At 37.5% G+C, this 23,985-nt stretch overlaps 1 protein-coding gene and 1 non-coding gene across 2 annotated transcripts; both read right to left on the bottom strand.

Annotated features, from left to right (window-relative positions):
* Nucleotides 1-12,053: 12,053 nt before the first annotated feature.
* LOC112535201 lies at nucleotides 12,054-12,160 on the bottom strand. Its single transcript, XR_003079377.2, has one exon. It is a non-coding gene; the product is annotated as a small nucleolar RNA R71 (small nucleolar RNA).
* Nucleotides 12,161-15,777: 3,617 nt separating this feature from the next.
* Nucleotides 15,778-16,167, bottom strand: LOC125371199. The gene has a single exon (XM_048379732.1). It carries the CDS (start codon nucleotides 16,165-16,167, stop codon nucleotides 15,778-15,780), a length of 390 nt encoding a protein of 129 aa, XP_048235689.1.
* Between the last annotated feature and the right edge of the window lie 7,818 nt (nucleotides 16,168-23,985).

The raw sequence follows: 23,985 nt of genomic DNA, 5'->3' as shown, positions 1-23,985 counted from the left end.
GAGAAAATAACCCCGTAATTTTGGTATATTTGTGAATATGAGAAAATAACCCCTTAAATGGGTTAATTTTATAATATGAAAAAACAACCCCGTAAAAGTAGTATATTTTTCAATATAAGAAAATAACCCTGTAAAACGTGTATATTTATGAATTTGAGAAGATAACTTCATAAAACGTGTATATTTATGTATCTGAGAAAATAACCCCATAAATATAGTGTAATTGCGAGTCTAAAAAAATAGCCTTGTAGAAGGGGTAAATTTTTTAATATGAGAAATCAACCCCATAATACTGGGATATTTATCAATCGTAGAAAATAACCCTGTAATTTTGATATATTTATGAGTATGAGGAAACAACTCCTTAAATGAGTTAATATTATAATATGAGAAAATAACCCCTTAAATGAGTTAATTTTATAATATGAGAAAACAACCCCGTAAAATGGTTATATTAGTTAATATAAGAAAATAAAACTATAAAACGTGTATATTTATGAATTTATGAAAACAACACCATTATAGTAGTAATAATTTAATATAAGAAAACGATCCTGTAAAAATGGTATACTTATCAATATAAGAAAATAAACCCATAAAACATGTATATTTATGAATCTCAGAAAACAACCCCGTAAAAGCAGTGTAATTAGGAGTCTGAGAAAACTACCTCGTAGAAGGGAAAAAAATTTAAATATGAGAAAATGGCCTTGTCGAAGGGGTAATTTTTTAATATGAGAAAACAACCCCGTAATACGGGAATATTTATCAATAGGAGAAAATAACCCCGTAATTTTGGTATATTTGTAAGCATGAAAAACAACCCCTTAAATCAGTGAATTTTATAATATGTGAAGACAACCCCGTAAAAGGGGTATATTTGTCAATATAAGAAAATAACGCCGTAAAACGTATATATTTATGAATCTTAGAAAACAATTCCATAATAGTGCTAATAATTTAATATGAGAAAATGACCATGTAAAAGTGGTATATTTATCTATATAAGAAAATAACCCCATAAAATGTGTATATTTATGAATCTGAAAAAACAACTCCGTAAAAGTAGTGTAATTGCGAGTCTAAGAAACCAACATCGTAGAAGGGGTAAATTTTTAAATATGAGAAAATTATCCCGTAAGAGGGATATATTTACAAATATTAAAAAATAACCTCGTAATACGGGGATATTTATCACTCAAAGAGAATAACCCCGTAATTGTGGTATATTTATGAGCATGAGAAAATAACCCCTTAAATGGGTTAATTTTATAATATGAGAAAACAATCCCGTAAAAGTAGTGTAATTGCGAGTCTAAGAAAACAGCATCGTAGAAAGGGTAAATTTTTAAATATGAGAAAACAACTCCGTAAGAGGGGTATATTTATAAATATTAGAAAAAATCCTAAAATATGGGGATATTTATCAATCGGAGAAAATAATCCTGTAATTTTGGTATGTTTGTGAGTATGAGAAAACAACACCTTAAATGGGTTAATTTTATAATATGAGAAAACAACCTCGTAAAATTGGTAATATTTATCAATATAAAAAAATAATCCCGTAAAACATGTATATTTATGAATTTGAGAAAACGACCTATAATAGTGCTAATAATTTAATATGAGAAAACGATCCCGTAAAAGTGGTATATTTATCAATATAAGAAAATAACTCCCTAAAATATGTATATTTAGCAATCTGAGAAAACAACCCCGTAATACAGGGATATTTATCAATCGGAGAAAATAACCCCTTAATTTTTGTATATTTATGAGTATGAGAAAACAACCCCTTAAATGGGTTAATTTTATAATATGAGAAAACAACCCCGTAAAAGGGATATATTTGTCAATATAAGAAAATAACCCCGTAAAATGTGAATATTTATAAATTTAAGAAAACAACTCCCTAAAAGTAGTGTAATTGCGAGTCTGGGAAAATAGCATCGTAGAAAGGATAATTTCTTTAATATGATAAAATAACCCCGTAATACGGGGATATTTATCAATCGGAGAAAATAAGGAAATAACACCGTAAAATGTGTATATTTATGAATCTTAGAAAACAACCCCATAATAGTGCTAATAATTTAATATAAGAAAACGATCCCGTAAAAGTGGTATATTTATCAATACAAGAAAATAACCCCGTAAAACATGTATATTTATGAATATGACAGAACAACCCTGTAAAAGTAGTGCAATTGGGAGTTTGAGAAAACAAACTCGTAGAAGGGGTAAATTTTTTAATATGAGAAGATAACCTTGTCGAATGGGTAATTTTTTAATAACAAAACAACCTCGTAATACGGGAATATTTATCAATAAAAGAAAATTATCCCGTAATTTTGGTATATTTGTGAGTATGAGAAAATAACCCCTTAAACGGGTTAATTTATAATATGAGAAAACAACCCCATAAAATGGGTATATTTGTAAATATAAGAAAATAACCCCATAAAACTTGTATATTTATGAATCTTAGAAAACAACCCCATAATAGTGCTAATAATTTAAAATGAGAAAATGACCCCGTAAAAGTGGTATATTTATCAATATAAGAAAATAACCCCGTAAAATATTTATATTTATGAATCTGAGAAAACAACCCTTTAAAAGTAGTGTAATTGCGAGTCTGGGAAAACAATCGGAGAAAATAATCCCATAATTTTGTTAGATTTTTGAGTATGAGAAAACAACCCTTTAAACGGGTTAATTTTATAATACGAGAAAGCAACCCCGTAAAAGGGGTTTATTTGTCAATATAAGAAAATAACTCTGTAAAACGTGTACATTTATGAATTTGAGGAAACAACCCCGTAATAGTGCTAATAATTTAAAATGAGAAAACGACCCCGTAAAAGTGGTATATTTATCAATATAAGAAAATAATCCTATAAAATGTGTATATTTATAAATCTGAGAAAATAACCCCGCAAAAGTACTGTAATTGGGAGTTTGAGAAAATAGCCTCGCAGAAAGGGTAAATTTTATAATATGAGAAAACAACCCCGTAAGAGGGGTATTTTTTATAAATATTAGAAAATAATCCCTTAATACAGGGATATTTCTCAATCGGAGAAAATAACTCCGTAATTTTGATATATTTGTGAGTATGAGAAAACAGCCCCTTAAATGGGTTAATTTTATAATATGAGAAAACAACCCCGTAAAAGGGGTATATTTGTCAATATAAAAAATTAACCCCGTAAAACATGTATATTTATGAATTTGAGAAATCAACCCCATAATAGTGCTAATAATTTGGTATGAGAAAATGACCCTGTAAAAGTGGTATATTTATCAATATAAGAAAATAAGCCCGTAAAACGTGTATATTTATGAATTTGAGAAAATAGCCTCATAGACCGGGTAAATTTTTAATATGAGAAAACAGCCCCGTATTACGGGGATATTTATCAATTAGAGAAAATAACTCCATAATTTTGATATATTTGTGAGTATGAGAAAACAACCCCTTAAATGGGTTAATGTTATAATATGAGAAAACAATCCCGCAAAAGGGTATATTTGTCAATATAAGAAAATAACTCCGTAAAACGTGTATATTTATGAATTTGAGAAAACAACCCCTATAATAGGGCTAATAATTTAATATGAGAAAACGACCCCATAAAAGTGGTATATTTATCAATATAAGAAAATAACCTCGTAAAACATGTATGTTTATAAATTTAAGAAAACAACTCCGTAAAAGTAGTATAATTGCAAGTGTAAGATAACAGCCTCGTAGAATGGGTAAATTTTTTAATATAAGAAAACAACTCCGTGTGAAGGGTATATTTATAAATATTAGAAAATAACCCCGTAATACGGGTATATTTATCATTCGGAGAAGATAACCCCGTAATTTTGGGATATTTGTGAGTATGAGAAAGCAACAGCTTAAATGGATTAATTTTATAATATGAGAAGACAAGCCTGTAAAAGTGGTACATTTGTTAATATAAGAAAATAACCCCGTAAAACCTGTGTATTTATGAATCTGAGTAAACAACCCCGTAAAAGTAGTGTAATTGCTAGTATAAGAAAACAACCTCGTAGAACGGGTAAATTTTTTAATATGAGAAAAGAACTTCGTAAAAGGGATAAGTTTTTTAATATGTGAAAACCCCGTAGTACGGGAATTTTTATGAATCTGAAGAAATAACCCCGTAATTGTGGTATATTTGTGAATATGAGAAAACAACCCCTTAAATGGATTAATTTTATAATATAAGAAAACAACCCAGTAAAAGGGGTATATTTGTCGATTTAAGAAAATAACCGCGTAGAATGTCTATATTTATGAATTTGAGAAAATAACTCCATAATATGGTAAAGTTTTAATATGAGAAAATGACCCCGTAAAAGTGGTATATTTATCAATATGAGAAAATAACACCGTAAAACGTGTATATTTATGAATCTGAGAAAACAACCCCGTAAAAGTTGTGTAATTGGGAGTTTGGGAAAACAGCCTCATAGACGAGGTAAATTTTTTAATATGAGAAAACAACTACGTAAGAGGGGTATATTTATAAATATTAGAAAATAATCCCGTAATAGGGGGATATTTATCAATCGGAGAAAATAACCCCGTAATTTTGGCATATTTGTGACTGTGAGAAAACAACCCGTTAAACAGGTTAATTTTAGAATATGCAAGAACAACCCCGTAAAAGGGACATATTTGTCCATGTAGGAAAATAATCCCGAAAAATGTGTATATTTATAAATTTGATAAAACAATTCAATAATAGTGATAATAATTTAATATGAGAAAACGATCTCGTAAAAGTAGTATATTTATCAATATAAGAAAATAATCCCGTAAAACGTGTATATTTATGAATAAGAGAAAACAACCTAGTAAAAGTAGTGTGATTGCAAGTGTGAGAAAATAGCCTTATAGAAGGGGTAAATTTTTTAATATGAGAAAACAACCCTGTAATACGGGGATATATATCAATTGGAGAAAATAACCTCGTAATTTTGGTCTATTTGGGAGTATAAGAAAACAACCCCTTAAATGGGTTAATTTTGAAAATAGCCCCTTAGAAGGGGTATATTTATCGATATAAGAAAATAACTCCGTAAAACGTGTATATTTATGAATTTGATAAAACAACCCCATAATAGTGCTAATAATTTAATAAGAGCAAACGACCTCGTAAAAGTGCTATATTTATCAATATAAGAAAGAAAACCCCGTAAAACATGTGTATTTATGAATCTGAGAAAACAACCCCGTAAAAGTAGTATAATTAGGAGTCTGAGAAAACAGCCTCGTACAATGGGTAAATTTTTTAATATGAAAAAGCAGCCTCGTAGAAGAGGTAAATTTTTTAATAAGTGAAAACAACCCCATAATACAAGGATATTTATGAATAACCCCGTAACTTTGATATATTTGTGAGTACGAGAAAATAACCCCGTAACTTTGATATATTTGTGAGTACGAGAAAACAACCCCTTAAATCGGTTAATTTTATAATATGAAAAAACAACCCCATAAAAGGGGTATATTTGTAAATATAAGAAAATAACCCTATAAAACTTGTATAATTATGAATTGAGAAAACAATCCCATAATAGTGCTAATGATTTAATATGTGAAAACGACTCCGTAAAAGTGGTATATTTATCAATATAAGAAAATAACCTCGTAAAACGTGTATATTTATGAATCTCATAAAATAACCCCGTAAAAGTAGTGTAATTGCGAGTCTGAAAAAACATCCTCGTAGTGGGATAAGTTATTTAATATGAGAAAACAACCCCGTAATACGGGAATATTTATCAATCGGATAAAATAACCCCGTAATTTTGGTATATTTGTGAGTATGAGAAAACAACCCCTTAAATGGGTAAATTTTATAATATGAGAAAATAACCCCGCAAAAGGGGTATATTTGTCGAAATAAGTAAATGACTCCGTAAAATGTGTATATTTATGAATTTGATAAAACAATCCCATTATAGTGCTAATAATTTAATATGAAAAAATAACCCCCTAAAAGTGCTATTTATCAATATAAAAAAATAACATTGTAAAACGTTTATATTTATTAATTTCATAAAACAACCCCGTAAAAGTAGTGTAATTACGAGTTTGAGGAAACATCCTCGTAGAAGGGGTAAATTCATTAATATGAGAAAATAACCCCATGACAGGGGTATCTTTATAAATACTAGAAAACAACCCCGTAGTATGAGAATATTTATCAATCGGAGAAAATAACCTTGTCATTTTGGTATATTTGTGAGTATGAGAAAACAACCCCTTAAATGAGTTAATTTTATAATATGAGAAAACAATCTCGTAAAAGGGGTATATTTGTCAATATAAGAAAATAACGCCGTAAAACGTATGCATTTATGAATCTGAGAAAACAACCCCATAAAAGTAGTGTAATTGCGAGTTTAAGAAAACAGCCTCTTAGAATGGATAAATTTTTTAATATGAGAAAACAACCCCATAAGAGGGGTGTATTTATAGATATTAGAAAACAATCCCGTAATATGAGGATATTTATTAATCGGACAAAAGAACCCTGTAATTTTGTTATATTTGTGATTGTGAGAAAACAACCCTTAAATGGGTTAATTTTAGAATATGAGAAAACAACCCTCGTAAAAGGGGTATCTTTGTCAATATAAGAAAATAATCCCTGTAAAACGTGTATATTTATGAATGTGAGAAAATGACACAATAATAGTGCTAATAATTTAATATGAGAAAACGACTTCGTAAAAGTGGTATATTTATCAATATAAGAAAATAACCCTATAAAACATGTATACTTATGAATCTGAGAGAACAACCCCGTAAAAGTAGTGTAATTGCGAGTCTAAGAGAACAATATCATAGAAGGGGTAAATTTTTTAATATGTAATCGGTATATTTATCAATCGAAGAAAATAACCTCGTTATTTTGGTATATTTGTGAGTATGAAAAAACGCCTTAAATGGGTTAGTTTTATAATATGAGAAAACAACCCCGTAAGAGGGTATTTTATAAATATAAGAAAATAACTCGTAAAACGTGTATATTTATGAATTGGAGAAAATCACTCCATAATAGTGGTAATAATTTAATATGAGAAAATAACCCCGTAAATGTGTTATATTTATCAATATAAGAAAAGAACTCCGTAAAACGTGTAGATTTATGAATCTAATAAAACAACCCCGTAAAAGTAGTGTAATTGTGAGTCTGAGAAAACAGCCTCGTAGAAGGGGTAAATTTTCTAATATGAGAAAACAACACCGTAAGATGGATATATTACTAAAAATTTAAAAACAACCCCATGTCGGGGATATTTATGAATCGGAGAAAATAACCAGGTAAATTTGGTATATTTGTGAGTATGAGAAAACAACCCCGTAAATGGGTTAATTTTAGAATATGAGAAAACAACCCGTAAAAGGGGCATATTTGGCCATATAAGAAAATAATCTCGTAAAACGTTCATATTTATGAATTTGACAAAATAACCCCATAATAGTGCTAATAATTTAATATGAAAAAATAACCCTGTAAAAGAGGTATATTTATCAATATAAGAAAATAACACCGTAAAACGTGTATATTTATGAATCTGAGAAAACAATCTCATAAAAATAGTGTAATTGCGAGTCTGAGGAAACAGCCTCGTAGAAGGGGTAATTTTTTTAATATGAGAAAATAACCCATAAGAGGGTATAATTATAAATATTAGAAAATAATCCCATAATACGGGGATATTTATCAATCGAAGAAAGTAATTCCGTAACTTTGGTATATTTGTGAGTATGAGAAAACAACCCTTTAAATGGGTTAATTTTATAAGATGAGAAAACAACCCCGTAAAACATGTATATTCATGAATCTTAGAAAATAACCCCGTAAAAGTAGTGTAATTGTGAGTATGAGAAAACAACATCGTAGAAGGGGTAAATTTTTTAATATGAGAAACCAACCTTGTAATACGGCAATATTATCAGTCGGAGAAAATAACCCCGTAATTTTAGTATATTTGTGAGTATGAGAAAACAACCTCTTAAATGGATTAATTTTATAATATGAGAAAACAACCCGGTAAAAGTAGTATATTCATCAATATAAGAAAATAACCTCATCAAACATGTATATGTATGAATTTGAGAAAACAACACCATAATAGTGATAATAATTTAATATGAGAAAACGACCCCGTAAAAGTGGTATATTTATCAATATAAGAGAATAACCTCGTAAAACATATATATTTATGAATCTGTGAAAACAACCCCGTAAAAGTAGTGTAATTGCGAATCTAAGAGAACAACATCGTAGAACGGGTAAATTTTCTAATATGTTAAAATAACCCCATAATATAGTAATTTTGTTATATTTGTGAGTATGAGAAAACAATGCCTTAAATGGATTAATTTTATAATATGAGAAAATAACCCCGTAAGAGGTGTATATTTGTCAATATAAGAAAATAACTCACTAAAACATATATATTTATGAATTTGAGAAAACAAGCCCATAATAGTGCTAATAATTTAATATGAGAAAACGACCATGTAAAAATGGTATATATATTAATATAAGAAAATAACTCCGTAAAACGTGCATATTTATAAATCTCAGAAAACAACTCCATAAAAGTAGTGTAAATGCGAGTTTAAGAAAACAACCTCGTATAAGGGGTAAATCTTTTAATATGAGAAAACAACCCGATAAAAGGGGTATATTTATAAATATATGAAAACAAGCCCATAATACGGGAATATTTATCAATCAGAGAAAATAACCTCGTAAATTTGGTATATTTGTGAGTATGAGAAAAGAACCCCTTAAATGTGTTAATTTATAATAAGAGAAAACAATCCCGTAAAAAGGGTATATTTGTAGATATAAGAAAATAACTTCGTAAAACATGTATATTTATGTATTTGAAAAAATAATCCCATAATAGTGCTAATAATTTAATATGAAAAAACAACCGTGTAAAATGGTATATTTATCAATATAAGAAAATAACCACGTAAAACTTCTAAATTTATGAATATGAAAAAGCAACCCCGTAAAAGTAGCGTAAAAACGAGTCTAAGAAAACAGCCTCGTAGAAGCTGTAAATTTTTTAATATGAGAAAACAACCTCGTAGAAGGGGTGGATTTTTTAATATATGAAAACAACCCCGTAATACGGGGATATTTATGAATCTGAGCAAATAACCCCGTAATTGTAGTATATTTGTGTGCATGAGAAAACAACGCCTTAAATGAGTTAATTTTATAATATGAGAACACAACTCAATAAAAGGCATATATTTGTCAATATAAGAAAATATTTCCGTAAAACGTTATATTTATAAATTTGAGAAAACAACCCCATAATACTGCTAATAATTTAATATGAGAAAACGACCCCGTAAAAGTGGTATATTTATCAATGTAAGAAAACAACCCCCTAAAACATATATATTTATGAATATGAGAAAACAACCCTCTAAAAATAGTGTAATTGCATGTGTGAGAAAACAACCTCGTAGAAGGGGTAAATTCTTTAATATGAGAAAACAACCGCGTTAGAGGGGTGTATATATATATATGATATGGAACATCCATGAATAAGCTTGAGAACCTGATAAGCATCATACTACACATGTTTTCATGCCCGATTGTTTACATTTTTATGCATGATTATCCCGTTTTATGCTAGAATCACCTGTCTTTTGTTTCCTTTCTCATTTCAGGTCATTTTTGAAGGACACCATCAATAATCGAGGGAAATACGTGTGATTACGGACCAAAATCCATCAAATTGGGTGAGAACTAGCACCCCGAGGGTTGAGCACGGCTGGACTCGGCCGTCTTTGAATTCAGAGGCTATCCCCAATTGTGCCATTTCGGCATGACTTGGTAGCCACCACGGCCTCCGGCCGACTGTGGTGGCTCGGCCGCAAGCAGGCACGGCTTGGAAGGAGTCGGCCTCGCGGACTCCACAGTTGACCTTGCACGGACTCCGGCCGTCTTTGAATCATCAAACTGGACTCGGCCATCTTTGAATCAACTATATAAGCAATTTTGAGTTCTTTTGGAGGGGAGACGATTTTTGGACTCAATTCTAAGACACACACTTAATCAATTGTTTTCCTATACCTCAATTGTAGACCTTGAGAGATAAAAAATTCATCAATTGAAGGAGGGATTTCACTTGTTCCAACATCGAATTGAAGATCAAGACAAACTTTGGGAGCATTCAAGAGGCAACTAGGGTTTGAGATTTCGAATTTGCAATTTTAGGGTTTCTCATTTAGCTTGAAAGAGAAGGGTGTACATGCCTTTAATTTGTTTTTCCTTATTTTGTTCCCTAATTGCTTTAACCATGAACATGAGTAGCTAGATCTTTTGAATCCATTAGGGTTCACCTTTGTTGATGGATTATGCTTAATTGTTAGTTTTTATAATTGTCATTCTTGCAATCTTCTTGCTATTCGGTAATAAAAGTTTGATTCGGTTAATTTGAGACGTTGGATTAATTGTTTATTAGGTTGTTTCTTGACATTGAGAAATGCTTGTTACAACTGGACATTGAATAGTAAGGACCGGTAGTTAAACTTAGAGATAAGGTTGATTTACTCATTTGGATTAAGAACTAATAACTCTTAATAGTTTTAAATCATACTTAATGCTAATCTGTAGTAATCCGATAGGAAGAGATTCCATTAGGTTAGTACAGGTTTAGGAATCCGATAGCTCGAGAGGCAGGATTCAATTCGAGGATTTAAACGCGGGTAAGCAAGATCGGCAATCCATAAAATCCATCTTTAGAATTCCATCACTTAGGCTCCCTTTTGGGTTTGTTTCTCTCTTTGCAATTGTCTTTTGATTGTTCGTTGTCCTTCATTTACTTAATTGCACTCATAATCATTAGCTGGTATGTTAGAAGTTTCACACCCTATTTCAGACTAGATAACATAGCAAGCAGTAGTAATTCTAGGTTCACCCGATCTCCAGGGATACGACCTTGATACTCACTAGTGCTAGGCTGCATCGGTAGGTTCACTGCCTTAGGTGTAGGTTGCATAAAGAGCCCATCAAGTTTTTGGCGTTGTTGCCGGGGAAACACAGTAACGGTGAACTAGAGTGAATTCGTTGTCCTTCATTTACTTAATTGCACTCATAATCATTAGCTGGTATGTTAGAAGTTTCACACCCTATTTCAGACTAGATAACATAGCAAGCAGTAGTAATTCTAGGTTCACCCGATCTCCAGGGATCGACCTTGATACTCACTAGTGCTAGGCTGCATCGGTAGGTTCAACGCCTTAGGTGTAGGTTGCATAAAGAGCCCATCAAGTTTTTGGCGCCCGTTCTTGCAAGTGATGTGGTGAACTAGAGTGAATTGTTTTTGTGTTAAATTAGTCATTATTTGTTTATTAATTTATTCTTTATTTATTTATTTATTTATTATTTATTATTATATTGTTTTTGTTGATTGGTGGTTGTGTGGACTTTCGGTTTCGGGTAGTTTATGACCGGGAGCTCAAACTCGAATCTTATAGAGCCTCTATCGATCGGGCGATCCCTCGGACTCTTAAGGAAGAGGTTGCAATTAGAAGAGGAGGAGATTGAGGTTGAGGTACTGTGGATAGACTAGACACGATGGAAAACCATAACCCCCGAGGCCAATGACGATCGGGGAGGACGATGTCGAGTTTGCTCGACCATCTTTAGATGGGACGGCAGCGAGTATAGTCGGTCTTCTTTATGGCGGCCAATAATTTTGAGATAAAGGCCAATGTTATCCAGATGATCCAGCAAAGCATGCAATTTGGAGGATTGCCCAGCGAGGATCCCAATGCACATATCTCTAACTTTTTAGAGATTTGTGACACATTCAAGATAAATGGAACAACTGATGATGCCATTCGGCTGAGATTATTTCCATTTTCCTTGAGGGACAGAGCAAAGAGATGGCTGCAATCTCTTCCACAACAAACAATTACTACTTGGAGGGCGTTGGCTGAAAAAATTTTATATAAGTATTTTCCTCCCGATAAAACTGCTAAACTTAGAAATGACATATCTTCTTTTGTGTAGTTTGATGATGAAAGCATGTACGATGCATGGGAGAGGTTTAAAGATCTTTTGAGATGTTGCCCACATCACGGATTGCCAGTGTGGATGCAGGTTCAGACCTTCTACAGCGGGTTGAACCTTGCAACGAGGCGAGATGGTGGATCTTTCGCGGCAGGGAGGGGCGCTAAACAATAAGGCGGCCGGCGGGCTCGAACTTGATAGAGGAAATGGCCATGAACAACTATCGTTGGCAATCCTCTAGGAGCCGACCAAGAAGGCAGGGAGTGGTCAACCAAGTAGACTCTGTGACCTTAGCGGCTCAAGTGGAGCTTCTAGCCAAGAAGATCGACCAACTCTGAATCTTGGGTTCATGCGGCCGAACATTGGGCTGCGAGTTTTATGGTGGCCCGCATTACGGTCACGAATTGTACTGCGGGAGGTATGTTTGCTTCATCCTCTACTACTTTTCCATCTAATTCGCTATGTCTTATGATGTTGAGCGGGTTGATTATATGGGGAATGCCCAAGGCGGTGAGAGCGATCCTTACGACAATACATACAACCACGGGTGGCGCAATCATCCCAACTTGATTGGAGGAACAATAACACTCAGGGTCCACTTGGTTTTCGGAGACTTCATCGTGGCAACATTGACTAGGCACACTGAGCTCCTCCTCTACCGGAAAAGAAGTCAAATTTAGAGGAGCTTATGATGAAGTTTGTAGCGTCTACGGAGATGAGGTTCCAGCAAACTGATAGTGCACTTAGGAACCGGCAGGCCTCGATTCGAACTTGGAGACCCAGTTGGCCAAATCCTACAAGATGTTGTCCGAAGGCGGCAAGGAGCGCTCCAAGCACCACCGAGTCTAACTTGAGGGGAGCACGTGAGCGCCATCACTTTGCATTCAAGTAAGTTAGTTTGAGCTCCTTCTAAGCCCTGTTTTTATGGCGCCACTATTGATGTGCGAGGTTAAGGCAAGCGGTAAGGTTAGGGAACCAATTCCGGTCAAGGAATATCAACCTAAGATTCCTTATCCTGCTAGAGCTAAACAAGCGAGGCGAAAGAGCGATTCGATAAGTTTTAGATATTTTAGACAACTGCATATTAACTTGCCTTTTATTGATGCATTGGAGCTGATCTTAGAAGTATGCTAAGTTATTAAAGGACATACTTAGCAAAAAAGGAAGTTGGAGGAGGTCGCCTATGTTCGACAATGAGGAGTGCTCGGTGTTTGAGCAAGTTGCCAGAGAAATGTCACGATCCAGGGAGTTTCACTATTCCCTGCACTTTAGGTAATTTATGTGTTGATGATACATTAGCTGATTTGGGGGCTAGCATAAATGTCATGCCCACTAGTTTGTTCAATAAGCTAGGTTTGGGGGAGGCAAAATCTACTAGGATGTGCATTCAATTAGCTGACCGTTCTGTTAAGCTTCCTAGGGGAATTGTGGAAAATGTGCTAGTTAAGGTAGATAAGTTCATGTCACGACCCACTTTAGGGGCCCGTGATCGGCACTAGGGAATGGGTAGGCTTAAGGCCACCGAAACCCGTAGTAAGCCTTACCAACCCGCAAATCCATATATACAATTAACCAAATATAAAGTAGTCATAATTGTCTTGCATAATAAATCATCATACTACCAACAGGAGTCAGAATAGTTATATAAATTTTAAAATTTCCTACTACGGATACTCTAGAGTAAAAATGACAAGTATAGAAGTACAAGATAATTACAAAAGTCCGAAGAAGAAGAAGTCAGACTGTCGAATGTGCGATGGCGAAGGTCTTTAACTATCACCTGAAAAAATTACAAGCGGGGTATGGGTCTTGAGAGTGAGTCAAAATCAAATAATCTAAGGACTATTGCAACCTTCACATGATATATTAATTATTCAGAACAATATACCAATTTCTGAATATAATTACAATCATAATATATAATCATACACCATAATAATAAAATGATAAAAGAAGAGAGTGTAAATAAATAAAGACATTTTTACTTTCACGGGACGTGTAGCTAAGTAGAACCCTAACCCCAAATTCTATGACCATTTTGGCTCTCTTAATCCAAATAAGGTGGCACCCCGAGAGCAATGCTCGACCGGGGACCTTACCTCCAGTCCGGTCACTTAAGTATCAAATAAGAAATCTAGTAGCCATTCGGCTCTCTTAATCCAATAAGGTAGGCAAGGCAATGCTCGACCGGGGACCTTACCTCCGATCTGGTCACTTAAGTATCCAAATAAGCCCGTACAGAGCAATGCTCGACCGGGGACCTTACCTCCGACAATTTACACAAATCAGCCCAGAGCCATGCTCGACCAGGGCAAACCAATAAAAATCGATTACATGTCCATGATCATTCGGTCGCGCGATCTGATGTAACCCATCAGGTGGCATGTTCTACAAGCCACATTTCCCAATTCGCAATCATCACATATAATAAATATCATTATCTGATGAACTCATCCAACACATATCGAAATAAAGATTAAAGATTTAAGATAAAACAACGTGCAATTTGTGAGGGGAAAAATAATAACGTTTGTCTTATTATAACATACTAATAATAATATTTATATTATTTCAAATATTAATAATCATGTGAAATCATTTATTTTGCGATACTAATAATCATATTAAGCACAAATTCTAAATAGCATATTAAAATCAGACTAGCAATAGCGCAAAGATTAAATGACTTTAACTCACAGATTTGATGCGTTCCACAGTCCGCTCCTACGCCTCGGGTGGAGCTGGCGGGAAGGCTGAATCATCTAATAACAAAAGACATACAATTAATAGACATTCGAAAATTCTTCCTAAACTTAGACCCTAAGGTCATTTGCTAGAATTTAATTGGACTCGAGGAATCTGTAGAAGTTTGTGAACCTCCCTAAATTTCGGATATTTACCCCCCGTAAAAGCGGGTCCAGGACTGCCAAAACATATCAAACATGCTTTGGAATTTAATAACGGGGCAAGACCACAGAGCTGTATTAATATTTTCCGACTCCAAAACACCACAATCCAAACAATTTAATTTGATTTATTTTTAAACTACCCAACACAAGCAATTAATAGCCACAATAACTTTCTAATATTATAACAAAATTTTCAGAGTCTAAAATAAAATTATACCGAGTTAAAAATTAAAATATTTCACGCGTCCAGGAAAACACTGGGGTCGAGGCCGGTCCTTAGCAGTGTCGAATTCGAATCCGGGCGCCTGTGAAGCTCAAGTTGCGAGGAGTCCAGTACAAGAGTTTTGGCCGGGAAAGTGGCCGGGAAGGTGGCGGATCGGGGCTAGAAAGTCGCTGCTCACGCGACACTTCCCATGGCTACCGGCAAGGATTTTCCGACGAAGGAGGGTGGCTTCCGGGGTTTTCAGGGGTGGGGAGTCCGATCCCGGCGTCTGATCGCCGAAAACAAGCCGGCAAGAGGCCGAGCAGCGAAGGCTCCCTACCCCGTCGGCGATGGCGGAGAGGAGGCAGGCGATAAGCGGCTGGCGGCTTCGCGGCGGCGGAAGCGTGAGGCAACGGTGGGCTGCCGGGAGGGAGAAGGAAAAGAGGAGAAGGAGAGGGAAGGGGAGGAAAGAGAGAGGGAGGAGAAAAATGATTTTTGTATATATAAATATTTAGTAAGGGTATTACATTCTACCCCCTTAGAAAAAAAATTCGACCTCGAATTTTAAACCATAGCCCACTTAGGATTGAAATAAATGAGGGTAGAGACTTCTCATTTCACCTTTCGATTTCCAGGTACACTCTTCAGACAAATGATTCCGCCACAAAACTTTGACCATCGGAATAATTTTAGAGCGCAGCTGGCGAACTTGAGTATCCACGATCCTGACTGGCTGCTCCTCGTAAGTCAAATCTTCACCAACTTCCACATTTTGTGGTTGTAACACATGCGAAGGGTCTGAAATATACTTTCTTAACATCGATATGTGGAATACCGGATGCACATGCGAGAAGTTCGCCGGTAAGTCCAGCTTGTATGCCACATCTCCAATTCTGTCAATAACCTCAAAGGGTCCCACATAACGAGGTGCCAATTTGCCCTTCTTGCCGAACCGCAACACACCACGCATAGGAGACACCTTCAAGAATACATATTCCCCAACACTGAATTCCACGTGCTTCCGCTTTGGATCCGCATAACTTTCCGCCTACTAAAAGTCATCTTGGTCGCTCATGAATAGCGGAATCTTTTAAAGTGATCTGAACCAATTATGATCCTGCTAACTTCCGTTCACCAACTTCTTCCCAACATACGGGGGATCTACACTTCCGACCATACAAGGCCTCGAAAGGTGACATTTTGATACTTGCATGATAGCTGTTATTATACGCAAATTCGACCAACGGTAGATACCAATCCCATTGACCACCAAAGTCTATCACGCACATCCGAAGCATATCCTCTAAGGTCTGAATAGTCCTTTCTGATTGTCCGTCCGTTTGAGAATGGAAGGCCGTACTGAAGTCCAACCTGGTACCAAGTTCCTCTTGTAACTTTTTCCAAAACCTTGAAGTAAATTCATTTGGACCTATAGAAGCGGGACGAAGTGACAATCCTTTCCGGATACACTCTTGCATACTTAGCTCTGAGTAGGTAGTCTTTCATAAGAAAATCGCTGACTTAGTCAATCGATCCACAATTACCCAGATGGAGTCATAACCAGCAAAAGTCTTAGGTAAACCTGATACAAAATCCATAGTAATCCTTTCCCATTTCCACTTTGGTATAGGAAGCGGTGCGATAAACCGGGCGGCCGATGCTCTAATTTAACTGTTGACACGTCGGACATTTGGAGACAAACTCGCTACATCTCTCTTTATCCCGCTCCACCAATAATTTCCTTTCAAATCATGGTACATCTTTGTGGAGCCCGGGATGCCTGTTGTAAGTTATACGGTGAGCTTCTTCTAAAATCTCCTTCCGAGATTATCCACATCGGGAACACACGGCCTAGAGCCCATCATGAGGGTGCCATCATCATTTATAACAAAGTTATTAGCTCGACCCTGCGCACATCTTCCAAGATTTTACGCAGCTGTGGGTCCCGATTTTGAGCCATCGATTATCCACGGACCTAATCCGGAAATGTGCTAATAATGCACCCGATTCTAATATCTCCACTGTAACCCTTGATCATACAGTTCATGCAACTCTCTAACCGAGCGGTCTCTTCTACAACTGACATGAGCAAGACTACCTCTGAGCTTCTGCTCAAAGCATCGGCCCACAACATTCGCATTACGGGTGGTAGAGAATATTACAATCATAGTCCTTGGAAGCTCTAACCACCTTCTACGCCTCGGGTTCAAATCATACGTTGAAAATATACTTTAAGCTTTTATGATCCGTATAAATCTACTTACGTCTCTCCATGAGATAATGCCTCCAAATCTTTAATGCAAAAATTACTGTTGCCATCTCCAAATCGTGGGTCGGGTAATTTTGTTCATGCTTCTTCAATTGCATAGGCATAAGCTATTACCTTTCCATTTTGCATCGAACACAACCCAAACCCACTCTAGAAGCGTCATGATACACCGTGAATCCACCAGTCCCAGAAGGTAAGGTCAACACCGGAGCTGAAGTCAAACAGTCCTTCAACTTTTGAAAGCTTCTCTCACACGCGTCAGTCCATTGAAACCTGACATTTTTCTGAGTCAACTTAGTCAAAGGCGCTGCTATCCTCGAAAAGTCTTGCACAAATCGACGGTAGTAGCTTGCCAACCCTAGAAAGCTACGTACTTCAGTCACTGAAGTTGGCCTCTGCCAATCAGTCACTGCCTCCACTTTCTTAGGGTCCACCTGAATACCCTCTTTAGACACTATGTGCCCCAGAAAAGCAACGCTTTCCAACCAGAACTCGCACTTGGAGAACTTAGCGTACAATTGATGTTCCCTCAAAGTTTGAAGTACTATCCTCAAGTGCCACGCGTGCTCCTCTTCGCTTTTGGAATAAACCAAGATATCATCAATGAATACAATGACAAAATGATCCAAAAATTCCTTGAACACTCGATTCATCAAATCCATGAAAGTCGCAGGTGCATTAGTGAGTCCAAACGACATCACTAGAAACTCATAATGCCCAAAACGCGTCCTGAACGCCGTCTTTGGCACGTCTTCACCACGGATCCTCAACTGGTGATACCCCAATCGCAAATCAATCTTGGAGAAATACACAGCTCCCTGAAGCTGATCGAATAGGTCATCGATGTGAGGAAGCGGATACCGGTTATGAATCGTTGCCTTAATTAGTTGCCGGTAATCGATGCAAAGACGCAAGGTACCATCCTTCTTTACGAACAGAACAGGAGCACCCCAAGGAGACGTACTAGGTATAATGAAACCCTTATCTAGGAGGTCTTGCAACTGCTCCTTTAGCTCTTTTAACTCGGCCGGTGCCATTCGATGGGGGCGGCAAAGAAATAGGTGTTGTGCGGTATCACGTCGATCTGAATTCTATCTCTCTATTGGGGCGGCAATCCGGTGGTTCTTACGGAAACACATCGGAAACTCGCGAACCACCGGAGCGTCTTGACGCAACCTTTCCTTGCAGAGGTATCCCTAACCAAAGCCAAATATCCACGACATCCACGGCGAAGCATCCGCCTAGCTCGACCACGAGGTTTGAGGAGAAGGTATCGCTCACCTTTAAAATAGAACTTTGAGTCTCCAGGAATTCGAAAGTCACTTGTTTCTCCTGCGATCCAACATGGCGAAATGCATAGCTAACCAATCCATTCCCAATATCACATCAAAATCCATTACATCTAAAAGAATTAGGTCGGCAACCAAATCTCATCCCTTAACAAACACCGGACACGGCGGATACGACATCGATCTCTAAGGCCTTACTTAGCAGTAGTGGCCAGGCATTGGAATTAGAAGCCTAGCAATTTGGACATCCAATCTTAAGGCAAAACTAGGTGATACGAAGAATGGGTAGCCCCAGGGTCTAACAAAACTCTAGCCTCGGAATGACAAACAAGAATAGTACACGACACCCACGGCATTTGAGGCTCACGCATCTTGAGGAGTAAGGGTAAACACTCTAGCTTGCCCCGACTGTTGTTGAGACCACAGAGCTCGACCTTGAACCGCCCCAGACCGGCCTCCGAAGATCTACCTCCAAAACTACGACCCTGGCCAACAAACCGAGATCCATCTTGAAAATGTCCGGGGTTGCGGGAAAAGCTGGTCGGGTCGCACTAGCAGACGAGCCTTGTGGAAAAGTCGGTGAAATAGCAAGGACACTCTCGAGCCATATGTCCCATCTCACCACACCTAAAACAGGCTCCACTGGATGTTAGGCACGGTCCACGATGTGACACCGCCACACATCCCGACAAGTCTTGGCCCAGACTAGGCTAGCATGCTTTGAACTCGCCCACTACCACTGAAGCCACGACCGGTCAGATCCTCGGCTACTCCTCCGATTCGCCTACCCTTTCTGTGGATGCGGTGACTTCTCTGCGGCCTGCTGGTGGTACCTCCAGAGTAACTTCCACTACCATAGTCGGCACGGCAGTGCGCGCTGGTGACCCTCAACCTGGTTTTCTTCTTCCTACCATCGTCAGTCCCTTGACTAAACCCTCGTAGCATCATCTCCATCTGCCTCGCCATGTCAGTAACTTCTAGAAAGCTGCTCCTCCTAGATTGAACCAAAGAAACAAACTCGGGCCGAGCCACTGAAATGTATTCTTTGTTCTTACGCTCCTCGGTCCCCGCGGCATAAGGTGCATACCTACTCGGTGAACAAATTGCACGGTGTATTCGGCCACGGATGATTCTCCCTTAACTAACCTTTCAAACCTCTCCACGTACTCCTGCCTTACCTTTGAAAGGGATGAAGTACTCTTGAATCATCTCTGAATTGCCTCCACGACAACCCATCCGGAAAGGGCGGATATAATCCTACGAACCTTTGGGATGCTATTCCCTTCAAGGAAAACCCGGCCATCTCGATGGTCCTCCTGTCGAGCGGTGCAAATCAAACGCCCTCTTTCAACCTCATCCAAAAAGTCCAGGAGGGTCTCCATTTGTCCCATCAAACTCCACAGTCTTAACTTGGTATACTTAGACATAGGGACATCGTCCGGATTCACGATCTGGGACCCACTAGTACGACTTCACACCTGGCGGCACTGCTCTGCTGGAAGACTAACAAGCGCTCTAAGGCCCTCTGCATCCCAATCATCTGAACACAAAAGCCTCCACTTGGAATTTCTGACACCATGTACCTCCGAGCCTCGCCACGATCTGGTTGAGGCTGCTTGCTCGAGGCCTACCTCACCTTCTGGTACCATGGGCTGGGTCCGGAGGAGCCGTCTGAGCAGAAAACTCATCTTCGCCTTCCTGGGCCGATGCTGCAGCTGCAGTCGCTTGGGTTCTCGGCATTGGCAAGAGCTGAAAATGAACAACAAGTTATTAACCTAACAGACTCTCTAACGTATAGCGCAGATACTAGAATCAACGAAACATGCAAGGACAGACTCAATTTTTCCTAGTTCCATGATGGTTTAGAAAGCTAACCAAGGTCGAAGGAAAAACTAAATCTAAGCTCTGATACCAACTTTGTCACGACCCACTTTGGGGGCCCGTGACCGGCACTAGGGAATGGGTAGGCTTAAGGCCACCGAAACCCGTAGTAAGCCTTACCAACCCGCAAATCCATATATACAATTAACCAAATATAAAGTAGTCATAATTGTCTTGCATAATAAATCATCATACTACCAACAGGAGTCAGAATAGTTATATAAATTTTAAAATTTCCTACTGCGAATACTCTAGAGTAAAAATGACAAGTATAGAAGTACAAGATAATTACCAAAGTCCGAAGAAGAAGAAGTCAGACTGTCGAATGTGCGATGGCGAAGGTCTTTAACTATCACCTGAAAAAATTACAAGCGGGGTATGGGTCTAGAAAGTGAGTCAAAATCAAATAATCTAAGGACTATTGCAACCTTCACATGATATATTAATTATTCAGAATAATATACCAATTTCTGAATATAATTACAATCATAATATATAATCATACACCATAATAATAAAATGATAAAAGAAGAGAGTGTAAATAAATAAAGACATTTTTACTTTCACGGGACGTGTGGCTAAGTAGAACCCTAACCCCAAATTCTAACGACCATTTTGGCTCTGTTAATCCAAATAAGGTAGCCACGAGAGCAATGCTCGACCGAGGACTTACCTCGATCAGGTCACTTAAGTATCCAAATAAGAAATCTAGTAGCCATTCGGCTCTCTTAATCCAATAAGGTGGCCAGGAAAATGCTCGACCAGGGACCTTACCTCCAGTCTGGTCACTTAAGTATCCAAATAAGCCGGCGCCCCGAGAGCAATGCTCGACCAGAGACCTTACCTCCGGCAATTTACATAAATCAGCCCAGAGAGCCATGCTCGACCAGGGCAAACCCATAAAAATCTGATTACATGTCCATGATCATTCTGCAGTGCGCGCGGTCTGATGTAACCCATCAGGTGGCATGTTCTACAAGCCACATTTCCCAATTCGCAATCATCACATATAATAAATATCATTATCTGATGAACTCATCCAACACATATCGAAATAAAGATTAAAGATTTAAGATAAAACAACGTGCAATTTGTGAGGGGAAAAATAATAACGTTTGTCTTATTATAACATACTAATAATAATATTTATATTATTTCAAATATTAATAATCATGTGAAATCATTTATTTTGCGATACTAATAATCATATTAAACACAAATTCTAAATAGCATATTAAAATCAGACTAGCAATAGCGCAAAGATTAAATGACTTTAACTCATGATTTGATGCGTTCCACGATCAGCTCCTCGCCTCGGGTGGAGCTGGCGGGAAGGATGAATCATCTAATAACAAAAGACATACAATTAATAGACATTCGAAAATTCTTCCTAAACTTAGACCCTAAGGTCGACTGCCTAGAATTTAATTGGACTCGAGGAATCTGCCGAAAGTTTGACAGAACCTCCCCTAAATTTCAGATATTTACCCCATAAAGCGGGTCCAGGGACCTGCCAAAAACATATCAAACATGCTAGAATTTAATAACGGGGCGGGCCACAAGAACTGCATTAATATTTTCCCGACTCCAAAACACCACAATCTAAACAATTTAATTTGATTTATTTTTAAACTACCCAACACAAGCAATTAATAGCCACAATAACTTTCTAATATTATAACAAAATTTTCAGAGTCTAAAATAAAATTATACTGAGTTAAAAATTGAAATATTTCACGCGTCCGGAAAACACTGGGGTCCGGAAGTCGGTCCTATGTCGAATTCGAATCCGGGCGCTTCAAGCTCAAGTTGCGAGGAGTCCAGAAGTACAAGAGTTTTGGCTGGAAAGTGGCCGGAAGGCGGCGGATCGGGGCCGGAAAGTCGCTGCTCACGCAACACTTCCCATGGCTGTCGGCAAGGATTTTCCGACGAAGGAGGGTGGCTTCCGGGGTTTTCGGGGGTGGGGAGTCCGATCCCGGCGTCTGATTGCCGAAAATAAGCCGGCAAGAGGCCGAACGGTGAAGACAGCTCCCTACCTTCGGCTAGCGTCGGCGGCGTGGAGGAAAGCCAGGCGATAATGCGGCGACTTAGCGGCTCGCGATGAAAGCGTGGCCTTAGCGGTGGGCTGGGAGGAGAAGGAAAAAGAGGAGAAGGAGAGGGGAAGGGGAGGGAAAAGAGAGAGAGGGAGGAGAAAAATGATTTTTGTATATATAAATATTTAGTAAGGGTGTTACAGTTCATATTCCCTGTGGACTTTGTGGCTTTGGATATGGACAATGAGCATGGTGTACCATTAATTTTGGGGAGACCTTTCCTTGCCACAGCTAGAGCTAAAATAGACGTATTTGAGGGGAAGTTAGAACTTAATGTAGGGGACGATGTCACTTTTAGTTTACCCTCATTTGATAGTTCTTCCACCGACCACGTTCATGCCATTTGTTGTATTGATGGAATTGATCTTGCATGTAATACACAACCACAAGATGTACAAATGGATGATGCTATACATGTTTCTTCCCCTACTAGTATGTGTTATTCATCTGAAAAAAATAACTTGTATCAATATGAGACTTTGTGTTGTGATAGACCCGAGAAGGGTAGTTGCAAGTTTGTTTTTGACAGGTCACTTAGCCGGAATTCGGAGTGGATGAATGGACATCCCAAATCGGTTCAGAGAGCACCTCCTTGGTCATCTACTGCACACATCGGACCTTTTCATTGCGCTTATATGCCTCGAGCCCCAACTTACATTGAGCCTACCTTCTTAATTTGCCCGCGATGCAGGAATGCTGATCTAGAGTCCAGCTAGATGACTCGAACAAAAAGAAGCGCCTTCGGGAGGCATTCTCGAATCTATTTTTGCTTTCTGAATTTTTGGACATTTTTCATTTTATTTTATGTAGTCATTTGCAGTTAGATATTTCAATCTGTTTTTAGTAAGTTTGATTTTGAGGAGATGCTATCTTATTGAACCTTTTACTAGATGTTGCTTGGAATGTGTTTATTCTTGAATTTTGCAGGAGTTAGCCTACTTGATGCTCGTACGTAATTTTGAGGACTAACATATTTTGAAGTGTTAAAGTACACATCAAGGGCAGTATCTAGTAGACTTTCTAGTTTTTATCTCTTTTTGTCGTCTTGTTTTTCTCTTAGTTTTCTAATTTCTTTTATGGACTCCCATAATTAGCTTCATTTTACGTATTTTATTCCTTTTATTTTAGAGTGCCTACCTTGTTCACACTGAGGACAATGTTTTTCACAAGTGTGGGGACCGTAGATTTGTGCAGGTACCGTAGATTTGTGCAGGTACCAATTTTATCTTTGCTGTTTTTATCTTATTTTAATATCC

Source organism: Ricinus communis, chromosome 9 (genome assembly GCF_019578655.1).
Source record: "Ricinus communis isolate WT05 ecotype wild-type chromosome 9, ASM1957865v1, whole genome shotgun sequence".
NCBI lineage: Eukaryota > Viridiplantae > Streptophyta > Magnoliopsida > Malpighiales > Euphorbiaceae > Ricinus > Ricinus communis.
The sequence above is the reverse complement of the archived record's forward strand: the minus strand, read 5'-3'. Positions and strand labels throughout refer to the sequence as shown.